Source organism: Kryptolebias marmoratus, linkage group LG16 (assembly GCF_001649575.2).
Source record: "Kryptolebias marmoratus isolate JLee-2015 linkage group LG16, ASM164957v2, whole genome shotgun sequence".
Taxonomy (NCBI): domain Eukaryota; kingdom Metazoa; phylum Chordata; class Actinopteri; order Cyprinodontiformes; family Rivulidae; genus Kryptolebias; species Kryptolebias marmoratus.
Genome location: NC_051445.1, coordinates 29,880,205 through 29,899,813, shown reverse-complemented (window position 1 = coordinate 29,899,813; position 19,609 = coordinate 29,880,205). Strand labels below are relative to the sequence as shown.

The following is a 19,609-nucleotide window of genomic DNA, read 5'->3' as shown; positions in this document are numbered from 1 at the left end:
AACAGTTGCCTTCAGAAGTCACTTAATAGTGTGAATCCTGATTCAGCAATCACACTATTGTTCTCCTGTTATTTTATTTTTCTGTATGTTTTTGCAATCTTTTATATTAAATTATATTAAATCATTCATAGTTAGATAATGTTGGTTTAGTAAACCACAGGCATTTACTTAACAACGAACAATAAGACTTATATTGAGTCATTACAATACCTTCGAGTGGCATGAATGGGTGTTCCATCCAAAGTCTTTAATGCGTAGAGGTATTGTTTCACAGACTGAAGTTTTTCACCAACTTCGGGCCAGTTGCTTTGACATATAGGATGTTTGAAGCCACTGCAGTGCAGATTATGTGAGTTAAAGATGTCAAACAGGGCGTTTACCTCCTGAAAGTATAAACAAAAAATGTTTATGATATGACAGTGTGCAAACGCATTGATTACACAATTATACAAATGTAAGTCTGCATTTTTGGTACATAATAAAATGATCGTATGCACGGTTAATTACATTACCTCCATGAACTTTGCAGTAGCAGGGCAGTCACTTCCCTGATTCTAACTTTTCAGTTAATACCACACATGTTTATGTTTAAACGCGAGACCTTGACTTCACAGAAGCATAACACAGAAAGTTTTAAGTTAAAACTAGCGCTAATAACGTCCAGTATTGATGCACGTCTTCTGCAGTAAAGTTAGACTCAGGCACTAATCTCCTTGTTAAGCAGCCTTGTTATTAAAAGAAAAGCACTTACCGATGAAATGTAACGCCGTCCGGACATTTTCCGTGAATATTTGTGCAGAAAAATGCAGCACAATAAGAAGGCATTCCTGTATCGATAAGCGCAAAAGCGGAACTGAATGTTTCTAGCGTAAGATGGCGACGTTTTTAGCTCATCCAAAGTCACGTGATGTCATGTCTATCTGTAAGTCATTGAATAATACTCTAAACTGGACTTCCTGGCCTCATCACAAACTAAACACACAGCTCTGCTTTTCACTTAAATGGAAAAATATTTCATCCATTTTTCCTGAAAAAAGTGCCATTTTCTTTTTTCACAGTCCCCACATCTTATCTCCTGCTGATGCTTGAACACTCATGTTGTGTTCACTGACTCTGATCCTGGCTCTGATATATGCATAACTGTCAACTTCATCGCAGAAATGCCATTGTCAGACAATATTTTCCCCTCTAAGTTTTCAGTTATTTTATTTATGTTTGAAATTGCGTAGCAGGTTGGATAAAACAGTTCTGAGAGCTGTATATGGCCCAGAGGCTGGATGGTTCTCACTCCTATTCTACAGCCTACAGAAACATTTTGTCAGGCAAGTTAAAGAAAGATACAACCAAATTGACTGGAAACACATACTGCCAAAACAACAAAGGAGTTGATCCTTTTATACTTTGTAGTACATCTTGATGATTTTCTTTATGATTTCTTTGATGCTTTCTGTTTTTTTTGTTTTGAAAATTGTATATTTTATTTAATGATAAAAACAATGTACTATATGTTAACAGGTTCTGATTGCTACTAGTACTCTGGCATGGGGAGTAAACTTTCCTGCTCACCTGGTGGTTGTCAAAGGAACTGAATACTATGATGGTAAATCCAGGCGCTACGTGGACTACCCCATTACAGGTACACAGTCTCCAGGTGTTCTCAATGATTCTAAAGAAGTTTAATTTATCTTTGTCGGAGCACCAAAATGTAGGCAGAATGAAAATGATGAAAGTCTTTACCTCAGACTCTGTCAGTAACAATCAGTTGCACTTCAGTTGAACCACTGTGCACTGAAATGTATTTAAAGAACAGTTGTTGGAAAAGCACAATAATGTAAAAAATAATGTGCTGTGTCTGCACATAGATGTCCTGCAAATGATGGGGAGAGCTGGTCGTCCTCAGTTTGATGACCAGGGCAAAGCTGTTATTCTGGTCCACGACATCAAGAAGGATTTCTACAAGAAGTTCCTCTATGAGCCTTTCCCTGTTGAATCCAGGTAACAGACACATGGCTGCTGGATCTGTTAGGAAGATTCCTGTCATCATGCTGCCAAGACCAGAAGCATTTCCATCTGTTCCAAATCTCTCTAGTCCAAAAAAACTATTTTTTATCTTTGCAGTGATATTTAAAACTAGTATTTCTTGAATTAATTCATATCACCTTCCATCTTTTGTGTCAGAGTTTTAAACATTTAAAAATTTTTTCATCTATTGTGGAGAAATGAAAAAGTTGTAGACAATTTGGTAAAACTGAATATACAGTTATGTACGACCTCATGCTCAGAAGATATGTTGAAGATGACTCTTAGCTACTACAACAAAATTCTAGCTCACTTTCTGTGAGGTTAGCTGAGTTATAGCCATTTTTATGTTAGCTAATGTCAAATAACTGTGACAACCACTTTGAACTGGATAGACTCCAAAAGTTAATCAGTTGCAGATGTACATCCAATGACTACGAACAGTTTCATTAAAAATCCAAGTAGTGGTTTATGAGCTATTTTGCTAAAGGACAAACAGTGTTGACAAACTCAAATAGTTAATGCTGCAGTTTAAAACAAAAAAACCTTGTGCAATAAGTAGCACTCAGACTATGTGTTATAATGATGTTGAGCTACACTCACACCAAATTTTAGAGGAACACTTGTTAAACTGGCTGAGTTATAGCTATTTTGTGTTCCCAAAAGTCAGTTAGCTGTGGTGGCCATCTTTAATTGGGTTAACTTCAAAAGTTAATCAGTTGCAGATATACATCCAGTGATTGCTTTCTGATAGTTTCATTGAAATCCATCCATGGGTTTATGAGATATTTTGCTAACAGAATTGACTCCAATAGTTAATGGCAAAGCTTTAAAAACAAATCTTGCGCAATCTGTTACCTTTCAAAGTAGGCGTTGTAAATGACTCCCAGCTAGTGCAACATCAAATTCTAGCTCAAAATCTGTATAATTACCTCTGTTTGTCCACATTAAGTTGATCATTTTTGTTGACTAAGATTGATTAGTTGCGGTGGCTGTCTTAAATTGGGGACACTTCAAAAGGTAACGGTTGTAGATGTACATTCAATAAGTACTGCATAAGAGTTTAATTAAAATTCATCCAGTGGTTTAAGAGATATCTTCCTAACAGATAGAAAAACAAAGACATGGGCAAAAACATTATAGTCTTCAGCGGCAGGCGATAAATATGAAGCACTCCCATGGAGAAATTTATATTAAAATGTCGGAAATAATAAATTAATCATTCACATTGATCAGTTTATTGTGATGTGTCTGTCATCCCCAGCCTCCTCAGTGTGCTGTCAGACCATCTGAATGCTGAGGTCGCTGCTGGAACTATCGCGTCCAAACAAGACGCCATGGACTACATCACCTGGACATACTTCTTCAGACGGCTGGTGATGAACCCCAGGTTAGTTCTTTCTCACCCTAATATTTATCATCCCAACACTTAATGCAAACTAATGTTGAGCTATTACAAAAACATTCTGATGGCACTATGGGGCAGCGGTTAGATCTGTCGGCTCACAGCAAGAAGGTCTTTCTGGGTGGAATTTGCATGTTGTCCTTAGGTTTTCAAGATGATACTCTGGTTTCCTCCCACAGTCCAAAACATGCATGTTAGGTTAACTGCTAACTCTAAATTGTCCCTAGGTGTGAGTGAGAGTGTGAATGGTTGTTTGTCTCTATGTGTCCCTGTGATGGACCTGTGACCTGTCCAGAGTGTCCCCCCGCCTCTCGAACAGTGACTGCTGGAGACAGGCACCAGCTCCCCCACCACGCTGTATGGAAACATAGGTAGAAAAAAAGAAGGATGGAAACAAATTCTGCCTCTCTTTGTTTAATCACCGTAACTGGGTGCTACATGGACTCTGTTTTATGCTGACAAATATTACTGTTGGACAACATGAGAAAACTAGAAAAGTTCCTGGGGAAACTTTGAAAAGGCCTACCACTTGGTCTGTGGTTCTGTTTCGTCATCTTAAATCATAATGGCTCCATAGGTTAATAAGCTGTAGACATACTTATGATGATTACGTTGAGTTTTACTGTAATCTGTTCAGTGGTTCGTGAGACACTTGCTTAACAGACTTTCTCCCCAGTAGTTTTTAGGAACATTTCAAACAAAAAAACTGAAGGATGTCTTATCATCACAGTATGTATTAGGGGAAGCTGACAGCTATCATCACACCAGATATAGCTAAATATTAATAGAAGTGACTGAGTTATGGCCATTTTTGTGTATTCTAAGTTAGCTATGGTAGTCATCTTGTATCAGAATGACTTCAATAGTTAATCAGTTGTAGACATGCATCCACTGATTACTTTCTTAGAGTTTCATTGTTTTGTAGTTCATGAGATATTTTGCTAACAGACATTTTTACTAGTAGTTTAAAGTAATTTTTTTAATCAAACAGAAAAATCTTTTATCAGTTATAGTATGTGTTAGGGATCACTCACAGCTATGGTCACACGCCACAGTTATTGAACTTTAGGAAAACACAAAAATGTCTATAAGTCAGCCACTTCCTCAGATATTGAGCTACAGCTTGGTGTGGTAGTACCTGAGAGCGATCCCTAAAAGATACTTCAAGCACTGATTGATTGTGCAGTCTATTTTTGAAACTTTACTCCGAAAGGGGACCTATAATGCTACCTTGAACAAGTCAGGATAGGCCTGTGGGCTATACAAAACATGTTCATTACATTTAATACACAAAATCTCTCATATATTGAGATTTCACCTGATCAGTTCTGCCTGTTTTAAGCTTATTCCAGAATGAGCAGTTTTAGGGCTATGTCACTATTATACAAATAAGTTGTTGCCCCCCAACTCAGTGTCCCATCTGAAAACATAAAAACTCTCTGAAAGATTAAATACTACTGATCTGACCCACATTTATATCATCATTAATTCAAACTGAGGATTCTGACTTTGGAACAGGGGGACTTAGCGGTTTCGAACCAACATTTGTCGAGTCAGACACCGGCAATCAGTGGGTCCGAACCCCAACTGGTAGCGGGTCGGGACACCGGCAGCACATATTCTATATTACAGTCGACAAAACTTTTTTTTTTTTCCAGCAGACATTGCTCAGCGGTAAACCCAGCAGAACAAACGTGACGGTCTTCTTGTAATGAAGTGGGTGGAGCTCCATTTTGGTTGCTAGGTGAGGGGCTGGGCTTGGCTTGGGGTTGCTAGGTAATGAGGATTGTGACGCAACAATCTCGAGGTTTTTGAAACAGGTCGTTTTGCAGACACAAGAAAACATTTACTTATTGTCAAAAAACAACTGAGTGTTTGGTTGTTTTTTTTTGCACTTGGACTGTTTCTAGAAGCAGTAGATACCCAGATGGAAGTTCAAAAACGTGCAAAAAGTAAATTTTGCATAATAGATCTCATTTAACTATTTATAGTTAAAAAACTGTTTGTCTTTTAGCAAAATATCTCATGAACTCAAGCACAGATTTGAATGAAACCGTAACTCCACATCTTAGCCAGTTTACAGCTAATGACCTAATATTTGATGTTGTACAGGCTGAGAGTCATCCACAACATAGTCCGAGCTCCACACATTGTGCAACATCTTTGCTTCAGTCTTTGGCTGCAACTGTTAGAATCAACACTGTCAATTAGCTGTGGAAGCCATCTGGAAATGAATTGAATGCAAAAGTTCATCAATAGATTTACATCCAATGATTACTACCTAAAAGTTTCATTAAAATCTGTCTTTTTTTTGTTTTGTTTTGTTTTGTTTTTTGGTAACAGACGAAGGCAAAAACATTATTACCTACCGTTTCCCTTTTAGTAGGGGGCAACAAAAAACATGACAAGCATATTTATTGCCTTCATGCACAGCCTGTTCAGAGGAGAACCCTGGGCCTGTTGTCCAACATCTGCTGTGTAGACAGAAACTGTTCCAGAACATTCCAACCTGCTGGTATTTCCACGGCTGTCAGCCCACATTAGCTGCTGCCTGACAGATTCTGAGGTCAAGAAAACCTGAAACTGATCATCTTGGATTCCCATTATCTCAGCAATGTTTCAGCAAATAATTGAAGGTTTCTTCCGGGCTGTGTTGGCAGAATCTTGAGGTAGCATTTCTGCTCATCTTTGGGCCAACATGGATCATATAAATACAATATCCTTCTTTTTACCAGAACCCTTATATGATTCTCTTTGTTCCTGTCAAGCCGTTACAGTTTTTCTCCAAAATTTGACAAGTTTGTAAAAATAATTTTGTGTAGTATATGGCAGGTTGTGAATTTACACAATTTTACAGGCTTTAGAAGATCAAAGTTTGCAGGTCTTCAAGAAGTTAAACAAACTGAATGCTTTCTCAAATAAAGGCCTAGCATTCCTTAAAGGAATACATATCATCCGCCACCCTTCATGCCAAAGTTTTAACAGAAGATCATCTTACAGTAAGAAACGATGTAGCTGTCACTGTTATGATCCAACTTTGGAAATTACATTATGTGCTATCTCACTTGATATTAAAGCAATTTTCACATCAGATTTAGCTCACTTTTTAAAAGAAATGACTGAGTTACTGTCATTTTGTATTGGCTATGGTCTATTAGCTCTGGTGGCCATCTTGAATTGGGTTGACTCCAAATGTTGAGCCAGACTCAACACATTGGCTTAAATCAAAACAGTTTGGTTCTAGTATGACAAGCATATTTGGTCATTGTTGCAGGACGTTTCATCAATGGCTATAATTCAGCAAATATTGCTTCCATTACATGAATGATGACATTTAAAAATTTTTACTTTTTAACATGCACAGATCTACTTTTCCTGTGCAGCTGTGTCTTATGTCTCCTCAGGCAATATATCTCTACTGCTTCAGGCTCTAATTCTCATAACGCATAAACACACACCAGTGGAATCCCCTGGGTATCATTAGGCACTGACTCCCTGTGCCATCAGGGGCTGCTGATACTAATGGCCATGACTTAATCAAACACACCCCGGCATTGATAAAGACCTGTGAAATGTGTGCAATAATAAACACGTTTGGTCCTCAGAAGAGTCGGTGGTGTGGTGGAAATAAAAGAAATACTTAACATTAAACACACATTAATTCTGACTCTCACACCAATCAGCTGCTGCTTCCAGCCCTCCAATAAAGCTGGGATTATTTGTCCCTTCTCCCAACTGCAACATTTATTACTTCCTGTAATCATCATGAAGACATTTTTGTTCGTTTGTAAGTGGGGGGGGTTCTCAGAAGCACATTATGCAGACAATTGTACAATGACCCTCATCTAATATTCAGCTTTCACCTTTTAAAAGACATTGGTTTTCATTTTTTACCTCCTTTCTAACCATGGTTACCCACATCCCCCTTACATACACACACACACTATTCTTATTTTTTATATAAAGAAAATGAACATGCCTGAGGAATCATCATTCATCTAAAAAATCATATTAAGCACCTCAAGTCTTTTGCCATAAATGTGTTTTTCAGCATGTCATGCCTTCAGAGGAGAAACTATATCTCAACCCTTCTTCACAACCACAAAATAAAAGAAAATAGAAAATAACTCTCTCACTCTTTGTTTTCTATAGGCTGGACTCTTTTGTCCAGACTATTTTAATTCTTACGTTTTCAGGATACTGACATAATAAAAAATGACCTGGGCTTTACCAGGTTCTAAAATGTTTTCAATCTAATCTCAAGTGTCAAAAACACCCAACAGATTCCACTTTATCATTCTGTACAGATCTGCCCACATTCAAATCACAACTCAAAACACACATTTTCAGAACAGCTTTTCATGTATAATTATGTTCTGTTTTATGCTTATCATGTTTTTTTTTTTCAATGTTCAGTGCTATGTATTTAAGTGTTTTTCTTTTATGATTTTGTTAGATGTACTTAACTATTGTGTTTGTACCTTTGCTTGGGTCCTGTAAAGTGTCTTTGAGTTTTTAGAAAAGCACTATTCAAATAAAATGTATTATTATTATTATTATTTCTTTTAAGCTTTTCCGGGAGAGTGGCAAAGAGAAAGACACTGTTGAAGAAAACTCACATTTGATTTTAAAGTTATTTAAAATCAGTTTTCTTCACCAGTGTCTTCACCACTCTCCCATAAAACTCAGACTGGTGAAGAACCTGGACAACAGTTGTTGCAGCTCCATCTCTCCCATCTGACCTGCTGAAGTTTGGAACTCCTTCAGAGGGCTCACAGGGGTCTTGGTGGTCCCTTTCTTGGTGATCTCCTTCTTGCACTCAGTGTGTGAAGACGGCCTGGTCTTGGTAGATTTACACATGTCTCATATTCCTTCCATTTCTTCATGATGAATTTAACAGAACTTCTGGGGATATTTAGGCTCTTGGAAATTCATTGTTTCCATCCCCTGACTTGTACTTTTCAATAATTTTTTCTCTGAGTTAAATTATGACAGTTACCTTAAGGAGGGGGGTATTTATGCAATTCCATATTTTTATTTCATTGGTATTACTCTGTAGAATTTTGATTTAACTTTGACACTGAAGAATTTTTGTTTACTCATATTGATTTATTGACAGCAATTAAAGGATAAAACATCCAAGGAAGTGAATAATTGTTATAGGCACTGTAATGCATCCAGCAGGTTCTAGGCCTGCCCGGGAGTCTCCTCCTAGGGGGTTATGCCAGAAATCTTTCAGAAGAAGTCGTCCGTTAGGAGTCCTAATCGGTTGCCTGAACCACCTCAGCTGTCTCCTTTTGATGATGAGGAGCAGCAGCAGCAGCAGCTCTGCTCTGAGGTCCCCCTGGATGATGCACGTGCTCACCCTTTTTCTAACTGAGCCTGGTCATACCTTGGAACCTAGATGAACCAGTAAATGGAGAGCTTTGGCTTTCTGTTGTTGACACCAACATTTGGACTTCTTTGTTTAAGGCAAATGCTCAACCCCAAAACTTGCATTGTGAACTAGGGATGCACCAATACACATATCTAGTATTTGTCTGATACCATGCACCGGTGGCAGCTGGCCAATAGAGGGCGCAAGGGCGCTGCCCCACCACTCATCACTCACCACATTACCTTGAATAAGATGTAAAAAATAATAATAATAATAGAAATGAAATAATAAAATAAAAATATTTAAAAATATATTTATATATATTTTTGTTCTGTATTTTTGTTTGGTATAATGTTGTCTGATTGGTGAAGTATTTCCGCCCTTGGACACAAAAATCTTTGCCCATAGTCTCTCGTTAAAAGTTGCACATGTGCAGTTGCTCCTCTTCAATACAAGAGATAGGACCATTCTGGGGCGCACCTCTCCTGTGCCCAGAGCTGAATGCAGCTTGGTTTGCATTTCACCACCGTCACATCCGTCTGTCATAAAGTTCGCCTGATTGAAAAGTCGAGCCGCGGGTGTGCTGCCTTTTATTCAAAGACAGTAATAAGTTCATTACGTGACTAAGTTACATAAACAAGGTAATAAATAAGTTCATAGTTAATAATTAAGAAAATCTATGGTAAAAAACTGTTAAAATGTTCGAGTTTTGAATTTTTAATCGAAATGAGACATCTGATCTTCTTTATATTGTACGTGGAGAACACGGGACATAGTGAGTGATCTCATCATAGAACAATCTTTGATGTATTTTCTTCAGTAAAGCTTAGAAAACTAAGGGAGAAAACAGGCCATATAAATGCTAAATGTGCCCTACATGATGGGGCCTGTCTGTTTTGGTATATGTCTACTTTGGACTTATAGGCCCCCTGGAGAAAACTCCACCAGCCGCCACTGTCATGCGCATGTACTCATACTCATAATAGTGTTCCAATACCACAGTACCCGAGACCACTTTACAGCAGCAAAACGTTCACCCCTTAGTTAGGATGTCAGGTGGTAGAGGAGAAGCAATGTCAGCCATGTGATAGGGGGGTTTATTAGGCCTAAGCTGCTAAGTACTCCAAAGGCCAATTGTAATCATAGTGTTTATTTTTATTCATATATGAAAACTCACCAAACTTGGGAGACGTATCCGGCCTGCATGAAAATTACGTATTTTAAGGTCGTTGCAAACCCTTAACAGCAATCCACAACAATCTATGATGGGTGTGGCCTTATTATTCTACAGCGCCCTCTAGAATATTTTAAAAAAACAGCCCCAAGCCATGCTTTGACCGAGAATTATGACACTCGGTACACGTTTATCTTTTGAGGATGTTCAAAAAAGTCTCTTGGAGCCATAGTCCAAATCCAACAAGAAGTCAGCCATTTTGGATCACAGCTGCCACTTTGTCTGTTTTACACACATTGTATTTGTTCAAACTCCTCCTACAGCTTTTACCATACAGACTTCCAAATCACTCAGATTTTTTTTATTTTTCACATTTTTTTAAATAATTGTAAGTCTAATGGTATTATTAGTACTTGTATTGGTTCTTGGTATCAGCAAGTACTCAAATGTAAGTATTTGTGTACTAAGTTTGAAAAAATGTCAGAACAAAAAACAGTAACGTGTTTAGATTTCTAACTATTTTAAATATTTGCACTAAAGTTGACACCTTTTAGGCCTTTGGCTGCAGTTTGGTTTTTGTGGATGATGGTTGCTGTTGTCATTATCAAGCAGTCAGCTTTAACTCACACCAGGATTGTTTGCAGCTGAAGCAAAAAGCATCTGGGATTCATGTCAGCTCCTTCACAATCTGTGTATCATTCGTTCTTTCCATTTTCAATTGACTATCAAAAATCAAATAATGAAGAACAGACTGAATCCGTGTATCATTTATTCTTTCCATTTTCAATTAGCAATCAAAAATCAAATTATGAAAAACGGACTGGTTACTTTGTTTTTTGTTTTTTACACCAAAAATGAAAAAACGCCTGGTTTTGCATATTTCACTTTTAGGCTACGATCGGAAACACGAAATGGAAAAACGGGCAGCTGGACAGAATTTGATTTTAATGTTTAATTGATCGGGTTTAGGTGACCCGGAAGTTTGGTATGGAGCGTTAGCAAACAACAAATGTTAGCTTATTACCAGCCACCATAGACATTGTTTATACAGACACCTCGAAGACTGGCACTGTCTGTTGGAGCTGACAAGTCAGCGAGGCCGCCATCTTGGCTGGGTCCTTCACGCGTCCCCCGGTTCATTTCTTTGTACTGAGGAAGCTGTATGTCCAACTAAAAGACAGACATATAGTATGGTATATTAATAAATGTATATTTCAGTATATTTCATATTTTAATAAAGAAATCAGTTTGATTGTTCTTTCAAATTTATTTCACTCTCTCACACACATACACACACAATCCTGAGCCTTCCATTTACACCACATCAATAAATTCTTAATATGTTTGTGTGCTGTGTATGCACACACACACGCATGGAAAAGTAATCTTTGAAAACTCTGCATCATTCCAGGGTCTCACACTGCCCTGCTTTAATTGGGGCTGGAGAGCTGAGGTTCACTTTCAGGGAGAGAAAGGTCCACTGGAAGCTCTCTGCAGCTTTCCTTCAAGTTTTGTGTTCCTTGTTGCTACAGGCTAAAATATAAGACACATAATACTCAAAAACAATTTAATTAAAAACAACTTGAAAAGGTTTTAGTATCCCACAGTGTATTGTAATACACAATACATGACTAATTCCCAAACGTGCAGAAAGAACTAACAGGTAAAAACAGGTTGAACAAAGTGTAATATTAACTTTAGTTTTACTCATGAATCATACACATTTCTGTTAACATGTACAGTAAAAAAAAAACAACAACTCCTCTTTGGAGATGAGATGGGAAGTTAAAGACAGGTGGGGTCACATCATCTCTAAGCTGGTCCTGTTAAAGTCCTCTGGTTTGAAATGTTCACTACAGAGATGAGACAACTGTAGCAACAAAACCCTCCCTTCTTACTGCAGCTTCCTTAAATCTGTGTTCTGGGAAACCTTCAAAATGTGAAGAAAAATAAACAGAAAGAGCTAATAAGAGAGGAGCACCAGTTCCTCCTGTTAGCATTTTATTGTTTACCAAATAACTTTAGGTACGATAACATAATATAATAAATGGTCAAATAACCAAAATTATTGTTCAGTCTTATTGTTCAGGCGACGGCGGATGCACTCCAGGACGTAATGAGGCATCTGCATATTTATGTTTGTTCAATATCTATCCAGGACCAGATAGTCCAGTCAGACCCATCAGCCATGGAGACTTACGTATTGTTTCAAGGCTCAACCCGCTGTTAAATGAGTCCTGAGCCTTCCATATACACCACATCAATAAATTCTTTATATGTTTGTGTGCTGTGTATGCACACACAAACACATTTTTTTAAAAGGCCTGGAAAAGTAGTTTAGTGTTTCTAGCGCTGCCATAGTTTTCACTACATTACCATAACTGCTGCACAGAGCCACTTACGGGTCACCTAAACCCGACCAAATAAATATTAAAATCAAATTCTGTCCTGCTGCCCGTTTTTCGATTTTGTGTTTCTGATCTTAGCCTAAAAGTGAAATAGTGAAATCTTTGGTGTGACAATAAAAAACAAAATAACCAGTCTGTACCAAGATGGATTCAATAAATTCATCAGTAGAGAAAGCCACTTGTGTCTGTCAGTACCTGGAGGAATTATATAACCAGTCAATTTTTCATTCTTTGATTTTGGATAGTCAATTGAAAATGGAAAGAGCGAATGATACACAGATTCTTCATTTCCCGGGTCTTGGTTTTCTTCCAGCAAACACTGAAGTTTAACTCCAGCTTAGGAGGAGGTTGCAGCCTCAACTAAGATGCAGTGTTTTAACTGTTATACTGATGAAGGAAGCAAGGAGTGAATCAAAGTTCTTTTTTAATCTCAAAATGTATTTATTTAGTGAAGAAACCGATATACATGCAAAGTGTTTGAGCAAAAATACACGTATCACGGGTTTTAGCATTGCCAGCAACACTTCAATTTTTAAGATTAACATTTGTTCAAGTCAAAATTACTACAAAACTGTGCACAAAATGAAAATTGGCTTTAAAATGATTTTATATATATGTAATTGAAAAAACCTAAAGGCCTTGCATTCCTTGAAGCATTTAAAAAGATTTCATTTTATCTTGAATCTTCAAATAACAAGCAAAACTAATGTGCATTTTATCTTTATGTTAGCTTTTTCAATAAAATAAATCATTAATTTGTACCTCACTTGAAATGTTTGCATCTGTTTGGTTTCCTAGGTATCATTTGTTACCTTTTCAATTCCTTTAAAATACTGTATGTTCATAAAATGATTGCAGAGACCCATCAAAGGGCCTCATGCAGCATGAAATCCCTCAGCAGCAAGCAGTTCTGATTTTTATTGAAGATATGTTTTATAATGCTAACAGAAATATACACAGGCTGTCTTTACTCTGGAAAACATGCCTTTTGCAGCTGTTTCAACCAACTTTTTAAGAGCCATGTCTGTTCCACATTTATTAGCCTTTTAGACACTACACACTAATATTAGCATTTTAAGCTAATGAAGATTGTCTGTGATTACTCTTTGGCAAAGTCTCATGTGGTAACTCTTACTTTGGAGCTGAACATGGAACCCATTTTGGTCTCAGTTAATAATATGCTACTCTGGGACTCATTTTCTATCAGGACTGGCTGTTTCCTTCTCTACAAGCGTGTAAGCTGATTTTTTCCACCGCAACTGTTATTTATTTCCTATTTAATGTTTCTAATAGTTTGAATGCTGATTCAGCATTCATACTATTTTCCTATTTTCTTTATTTTTCCATACATTTTCTGCTCTCTCACTACTTCGGCTTTTTCAGTCATTCAAATCTCAAAATGTCCGATTCATTCATGAGATTAGTACTGTGACTTTTGTTTTGTTTTTTCAACTTTTTGACTTTTCAAAATATGTAACTTTATTTACATTTTTTGAAAATATTCTCCCAAAAAGAAAGTCCCAAGTCTATATTCTGTACAGTTTTTTAACATAATGGAAGTATATGAAAGATAAAAAATATTTCAATATAGAAAGAAAATTGCCCCTCTCTGTGAGGGGAGAGGTTGCAAAAGCTGTTCAAGGATAGGAACAGCCGGGAATTCTGGGAATGAGCTACAGACATACTGTAAAGCTTGAAAGTATTTGAAAAAAAATGACTTTCATGGAGAGACAATTTATTTGCTAGCTGTTGTAAAGAACCAAAGGTAGAATCAGTATATTTTTTTTTTTTTTTTTAGTTTTTGGCTGTTGTTCTACTACTTTTAACTTAGCTTGTTTTTTTACTACTTTTAGCTATAGTTGTGCTATTTTTAGCACTGACCTAGGTTTTTGTTACTTTTAGCTTTTAGCTAGCCTTTTGCTATTTTTAGGTTTTAGCTCGCCTTTTGTTACTTTTTGCTACTATTCGGGGCAGCTCAGGACACTATACAAAGTACAAAGATGTAAAATTGGATTGGATTTGTCTTCAATCAGTCAGGAGGTAGAGATTTTTCATGTAACTGGAAGGTTCCTGGTTCGAGCCCCCGCTCTGTCTGTCTCAGCCGTTGTGTCCTTAGGCAAGATACTTCACCCACCTTGCCTACTGGTGGTAGTCAGACTGTTCGGTGGTGCCAGTGTAATGGCAGCCTCACCTCGGTTAGCCTGCCTCAGGGCAGCTGTGGCTACAATGTAGCTTACCACCATCAGTGTGTGAATGGGTGAATGACTGAATGTAGTGTGAAGAGCTTTGGGGTCCTTGGACTACATAAAGCACTATACAAGTGCAAGCCATTTACCATTTGTTTTGCTACTTTTAGTTAGTTTTTTTGCACCTTTAAGCTTTTATCTACCATTCTACTACTTTTGGCCTTGAGCTAGCCCTTGGTTAGTATTAGCTTGCCTTTTGCTACTTTTAGCCGTCAGCTAGCACTTTTTTTTTTTTAGCTTTTAGTTATTCTTTTGTTACTTTTAGCATTTGTGTTTTAAATTAGTTTATGTATTTTTTAAATTGGGACAACATGGATTGATGACTGTTATGTGTAAGTATTTGAGATTATATCCAGGTGGCTAATTTCCATCTCTAGTACCATTGGCAGGTTGGTGTCAAACACAAAAACAACAACAAAAAAAACAAATAAATGTACTTTACACTATAAACAATTTAAAGACCATAAAACAAACATACAAATTCAAACATGGGTTTGATGACAGTTTTGATGTTCTGATAGCCATGCTTTAACATGTTTAGTAAAAGAAAAGTCGAAACTTTGTATATTGTACTTCTGTTGTATTCCATGTTAGGGATATATAAAAAATTAAAAATTTAGCTTGACCAAAAACATGTTTCATAAATTGTACTACACAGTTTCCTCTAGAACCTTTTCTGACTAATTTAATTGAATTATTTTAAATCAATTATTTAATTTGAATTGCTACTTTTAGCTTCTAGCTAGTCCTTTGCTACTTTTAGCTAGCCTATTGCTATTTTTAGATTTTAACTAGCAGTTTGATATGTCTAGGTTTTAGCTAGCCTTTTGCCACTTTAGCTTTCAAGTTACCTTTTGCTGCTTTTATTTAGCATTTTACTATTTTCTAGATTGTTTTTCATTTTAGTCAGTATTTTGTTACTTTACTCTTTTGGCTAGAGTTTTGCTACCTTTGGCTTTAAGTGAGGGTTTTGTTTCTTTTAGCTTTTAGCTAATCTTCTTTTTGTTTTAGCTTTAACAGCTCAGTGCTTTTTCTGTAAATTTCTGCAAAGTCATTCAGCCCTCAGCGCTCACACAGAAAATACAATTTCTCTAGTAGCTTAGCTTCATGTCACAACATCCTTGTACTTTGTACAGTACCCAACTTTTGTTGTGAATTGGTGCTATATAATAATCTGAGTTGAACTGAAGATGCTGGTGAATGCCACAGTTATGCTGCATCAGTGTCACACATAAAAAGAAAATGTCATACCAATGAAACAACTGAGACTATTACACCACAACAACATTACACATGCAATGTTTATGTCGTAGTACACTGTAACTTTCTCACCTTTCAACCAAATACATACACAGTATATGGAATGGTAACACATCATGAACATTACACATATGCCATGTAATTCACAAGACGTAACTTTTAACAAGATCAACACTTAATTTCCCTTCGTTATGACCCATGTGAAAAAGATTTTAATATACGTTAATATACGTTGCACGATAAACTCACCTGTTTAGAGCTGCCTTTGATTAGTAGTCTGCAAACAAATTCAGGTGTAAAGCTGTTCTGAACAAAATATCTTAATACATATTGACCTTATGATTATCATTTTTATGATTTTTTTTGGATGATTGTAATGATGTTTTTGATGATTGCAATGATGATTTTTTTTATGATTGTAATGTAATCCTACTGATGTTTTTATGATGTAAAGCACTTTGAATGCCTTGCTGCTGAAATGCGCTATACAAATACATTTTTACTTTCTTACGATATAAATCAATGTGTCAGTAGCAAAATATTTCTTTCAATATTCTAAAAGAACATTTAGACAAACAGTACAACAAAACTCAAACTGACATTGTTAGCTGCTGAGCTAATGCAGCCTGTAAGCTGCATTAGCTCAGCTCAAAACACTGAGTCAGGACATGACTCTGTGTTTTTTTTTAAATATTCCATTTCTCTGTGCTCCTAATGATCAGCTAGGTCAAGCCTATTTTCTGTGAACACTTCAGTTGGAACAAATGTCAAATTCACTTACATTCTGTTTTAACTGGAGCTCATGTTGCTCTGGGATCATATCACCCATCAGCTTGTATTAACTTGGAGCTCACTGTTAGAATGGTAGAGTTTGTCATATTTTTCAAATTTCACAGTGGCTGTTCTGTGTTTCTCAGTTACTACAGTCTAGAAGACATCAGCCATGAGTCCATAAACAAATATCTGTCCACTTTGGTGGAGAGAAGCTTGCAGGACCTGGAGTGTTCTTACTGCATTGAGATTAAAGAGGTGTGTGTTTCTGTATTGAATTATTGACTGGTTTACCATATATTTGTTTACTAAAATGTATTTTCCATTGACGATCCAGGATGATCAAACCATTGAGCCACTGACATACGGTCGCATCTCCTCCTATTACTACTTGAAACATCAGACCGTCCGAATGTTTAAGGAGCGACTGAAGGCTGAGCTGCCGATCCACGAGCTGCTCTCTGTCCTCACGGTGAGTTTCACTCTCTGAAGACACAAGGACATGAGACATTTGTCTGCACAGCGACTCGCTTCTGTTTCATCTGGTTCACTGGGGATACTCTGAATGCATTTTACCTAGTCCTGATACAGGAAAACTCCTTTACACATTTTAGATGTTTACGTTCTTCAACAGACCTAATTCAAGTTCTGCAGGAAGGAGGTGAAGAGGTTTTTTAAGATGTTTTTATATCTGTACTGTACATCTAGAAGTACAGTCACATAAGAAAGAAAGTCCACCCTCCTTCAATTGTAGGGTTTTACAACCGCTGGCAAAAATTATGGAGTTGCCACACTTTGAAGATGTTTTTTCAATTGTTTAATTTTGTTTAAAAAACTAAATCACAGATATGCCACAAAACTATCATTTTTCAAAATTCCAACCTTCTGACATTAAGAAACAATAAAAAAGAAAGAAATATAATTGTAGTCAGTCACAGTTGTTGTTTTTTTAGATCAAATAGAGGAAAACATAATGGAATCATGAGAAAAACACTGTGCCAGTAGTACTTTGTTACTTTTCTAACAGCTTGAATTCTCTGAGGATAGACCTAACTAATGACAAACAGTACTCTTCATCAATCTGTCTCTGTCTCTTTTTGCTGATCACAGATCAGCTTTGCAGGTTTGAGTCTTCTCATTGACCATTTTCTTCACTTTCCATCAGAGATTGAGATCCAAACTATTTGCAGGCCATGTCATTAACATTATATGTCTTTCTTGAAGGAGAGTTTTTCCCATCCTTGGCCTTGTGGCAAGATGCATTATCTTTAAAAATGAAGTCATCATCACCAAACATTCTTTCAACTGATGGAATAATCATCCAGTCACCCACAATCCATGATTGTTCTCTTTAGCCTACTGTCACCTTCTTTTCTGTATGGGTTTTGAAGATGGCTTTCATTTGTCTTTTCTGTATGTAAATCTCATTTCTTTTAGGCGATTTTTCACAGGTCAGTCACAGACATTGACTCCAGTTTTTGCCCAGTTGATTCTCATTTATTTTGTTGTGCATTTTTTGTTTTCAAGACATACTGCTTTAAGTTTTCTATCTTGATTCTTTGTCTTCTTTGGTCTACTAGTATACTTTCCTTTTACAAGTTCACATTTTGTTTGTACTTGGTTCAGATTTTAGACCCAGCTGACTGGGAACAACCAACATCTTTTCAACATTCTGTGATGATTTACCTTCTTGAAGAAGTTTCATAATCCTCTCCTTTGTTTCAGCTGGCATCTCTTGGGTTGGAGCAACAGCTCTCCAAGATGTGAACTCTTTTTTAAACTGAAGACTAATTAGCAGATTTAATCAGAAGCGGGTGTTTGTTAAGGAAATTCAAATTATAGTGAATTCATCATTTTACTCCTCAGAATTGAGTGATTCCAAAATTCCGTCTTTACTTAGTTTAGGTTTTTTTGTTTTTGTTTGTTTGTTTGTCTTTACATGTAAAACTAATGATTAATGTGAAGAATTTATTTTATTACTTTAATGTAACAGTGTAACAAACTGAAGTTTTTCTTAAATGTAGTATTCATGTATTATCGGGTCGAGTGTATTTCAATATTTAAGTGGTTTTTGTGGCTCTGGACACATTTTATTTGGTGGAAAATGAACAAGGACATGGGAAATAAGGGTGCAGATAGTGCTGCAACACCACCCGAGGGCAGAGGACAAGCATATTTAAACACAAAGACTTAATGAAAAAGTGAATTTGGTTTAATTATGTTTTTCACATGGGTTTTGCTTACAGTACACCCCTCAACTTCAACACCTTTCTGTGGCTTAGGAAACTAGGCAAAAATGCCTCTTTAGATTGTTAAGGTTACAGACCCAAGATCTAGTCCTTATCAGGTTCTAAAATGATCCAAATCTAACCTCAAATATAAACAGAAAAATTACAACAGATTCCACCATGTCAATATTTATTTAATAAAAACAAAACAGTGAGTGAAAACCTGCATCCAGTCTTGTTGCTTTCATTATATTTAAGACATTCATTACCATCCAGGAGCTGCTGATTAAATATATTGATTAACTGATCAGCATCAGTGTGATCACCTCTATAAAAGCAGGAGTTTTGTCAGTTTGCTGCTCTCGACCAAACATATGTGTTAACACAACACCAGGACAGAAAGACATCAGCAATGACCTTAGAGAAGCAACTGTTGATGTCTATGAATCAGAGAAAGGTTAAAGGTCATTTCCAAACTATTTGGAGTCCATCATTCTACAGAGAGAAAGATTATTCACAAGTGGAAAATATTTAAGACAACTGCCAATTTTCCCAGGACTGGACGTCCCAGCATATTCACCCCAAGGTCAGACCATGCAGTGCTTAGAGAATTGAGCTCCATCTCAGACTCTACGGGCCTGTGGATTCTGAAGAGTAAACTGTTGTTGTAAATCGTGTTTGTCTGTTAGCAACGTATCTGAAGAACAACTAGATGGATTTT

General features: G+C 36.7%; 1 protein-coding gene and 1 long non-coding RNA gene across 3 annotated transcripts in view; one reads left to right on the top strand and one right to left on the bottom strand.

Annotated features, from left to right (window-relative positions):
- The window catches only part of ascc3 (activating signal cointegrator 1 complex subunit 3), a 297,685-nt gene that overhangs the window by 257,944 nt on the left and 20,132 nt on the right, over positions 1 to 19,609 (top strand). For both annotated transcript variants that reach the window (XM_037980369.1, XM_017414246.3), the window contains 5 exons: positions 1,516 to 1,636; positions 1,863 to 1,995; positions 3,284 to 3,409; positions 16,807 to 16,918; positions 16,998 to 17,132. In XM_037980369.1, coding sequence (XP_037836297.1) covers positions 1,516 to 1,636; positions 1,863 to 1,995; positions 3,284 to 3,409; positions 16,807 to 16,918; positions 16,998 to 17,132 — 627 coding nt within the window. The remainder of the gene's footprint in view (positions 1 to 1,515; positions 1,637 to 1,862; positions 1,996 to 3,283; positions 3,410 to 16,806; positions 16,919 to 16,997; positions 17,133 to 19,609) is intronic.
- Positions 215 to 907, bottom strand: LOC119617803. The gene is made up of 2 exons (XR_005234209.1): positions 752 to 907; positions 215 to 383 (listed from the first exon to the last, which is right to left on the bottom strand). It is a non-coding gene; the product is annotated as an uncharacterized LOC119617803 (long non-coding RNA).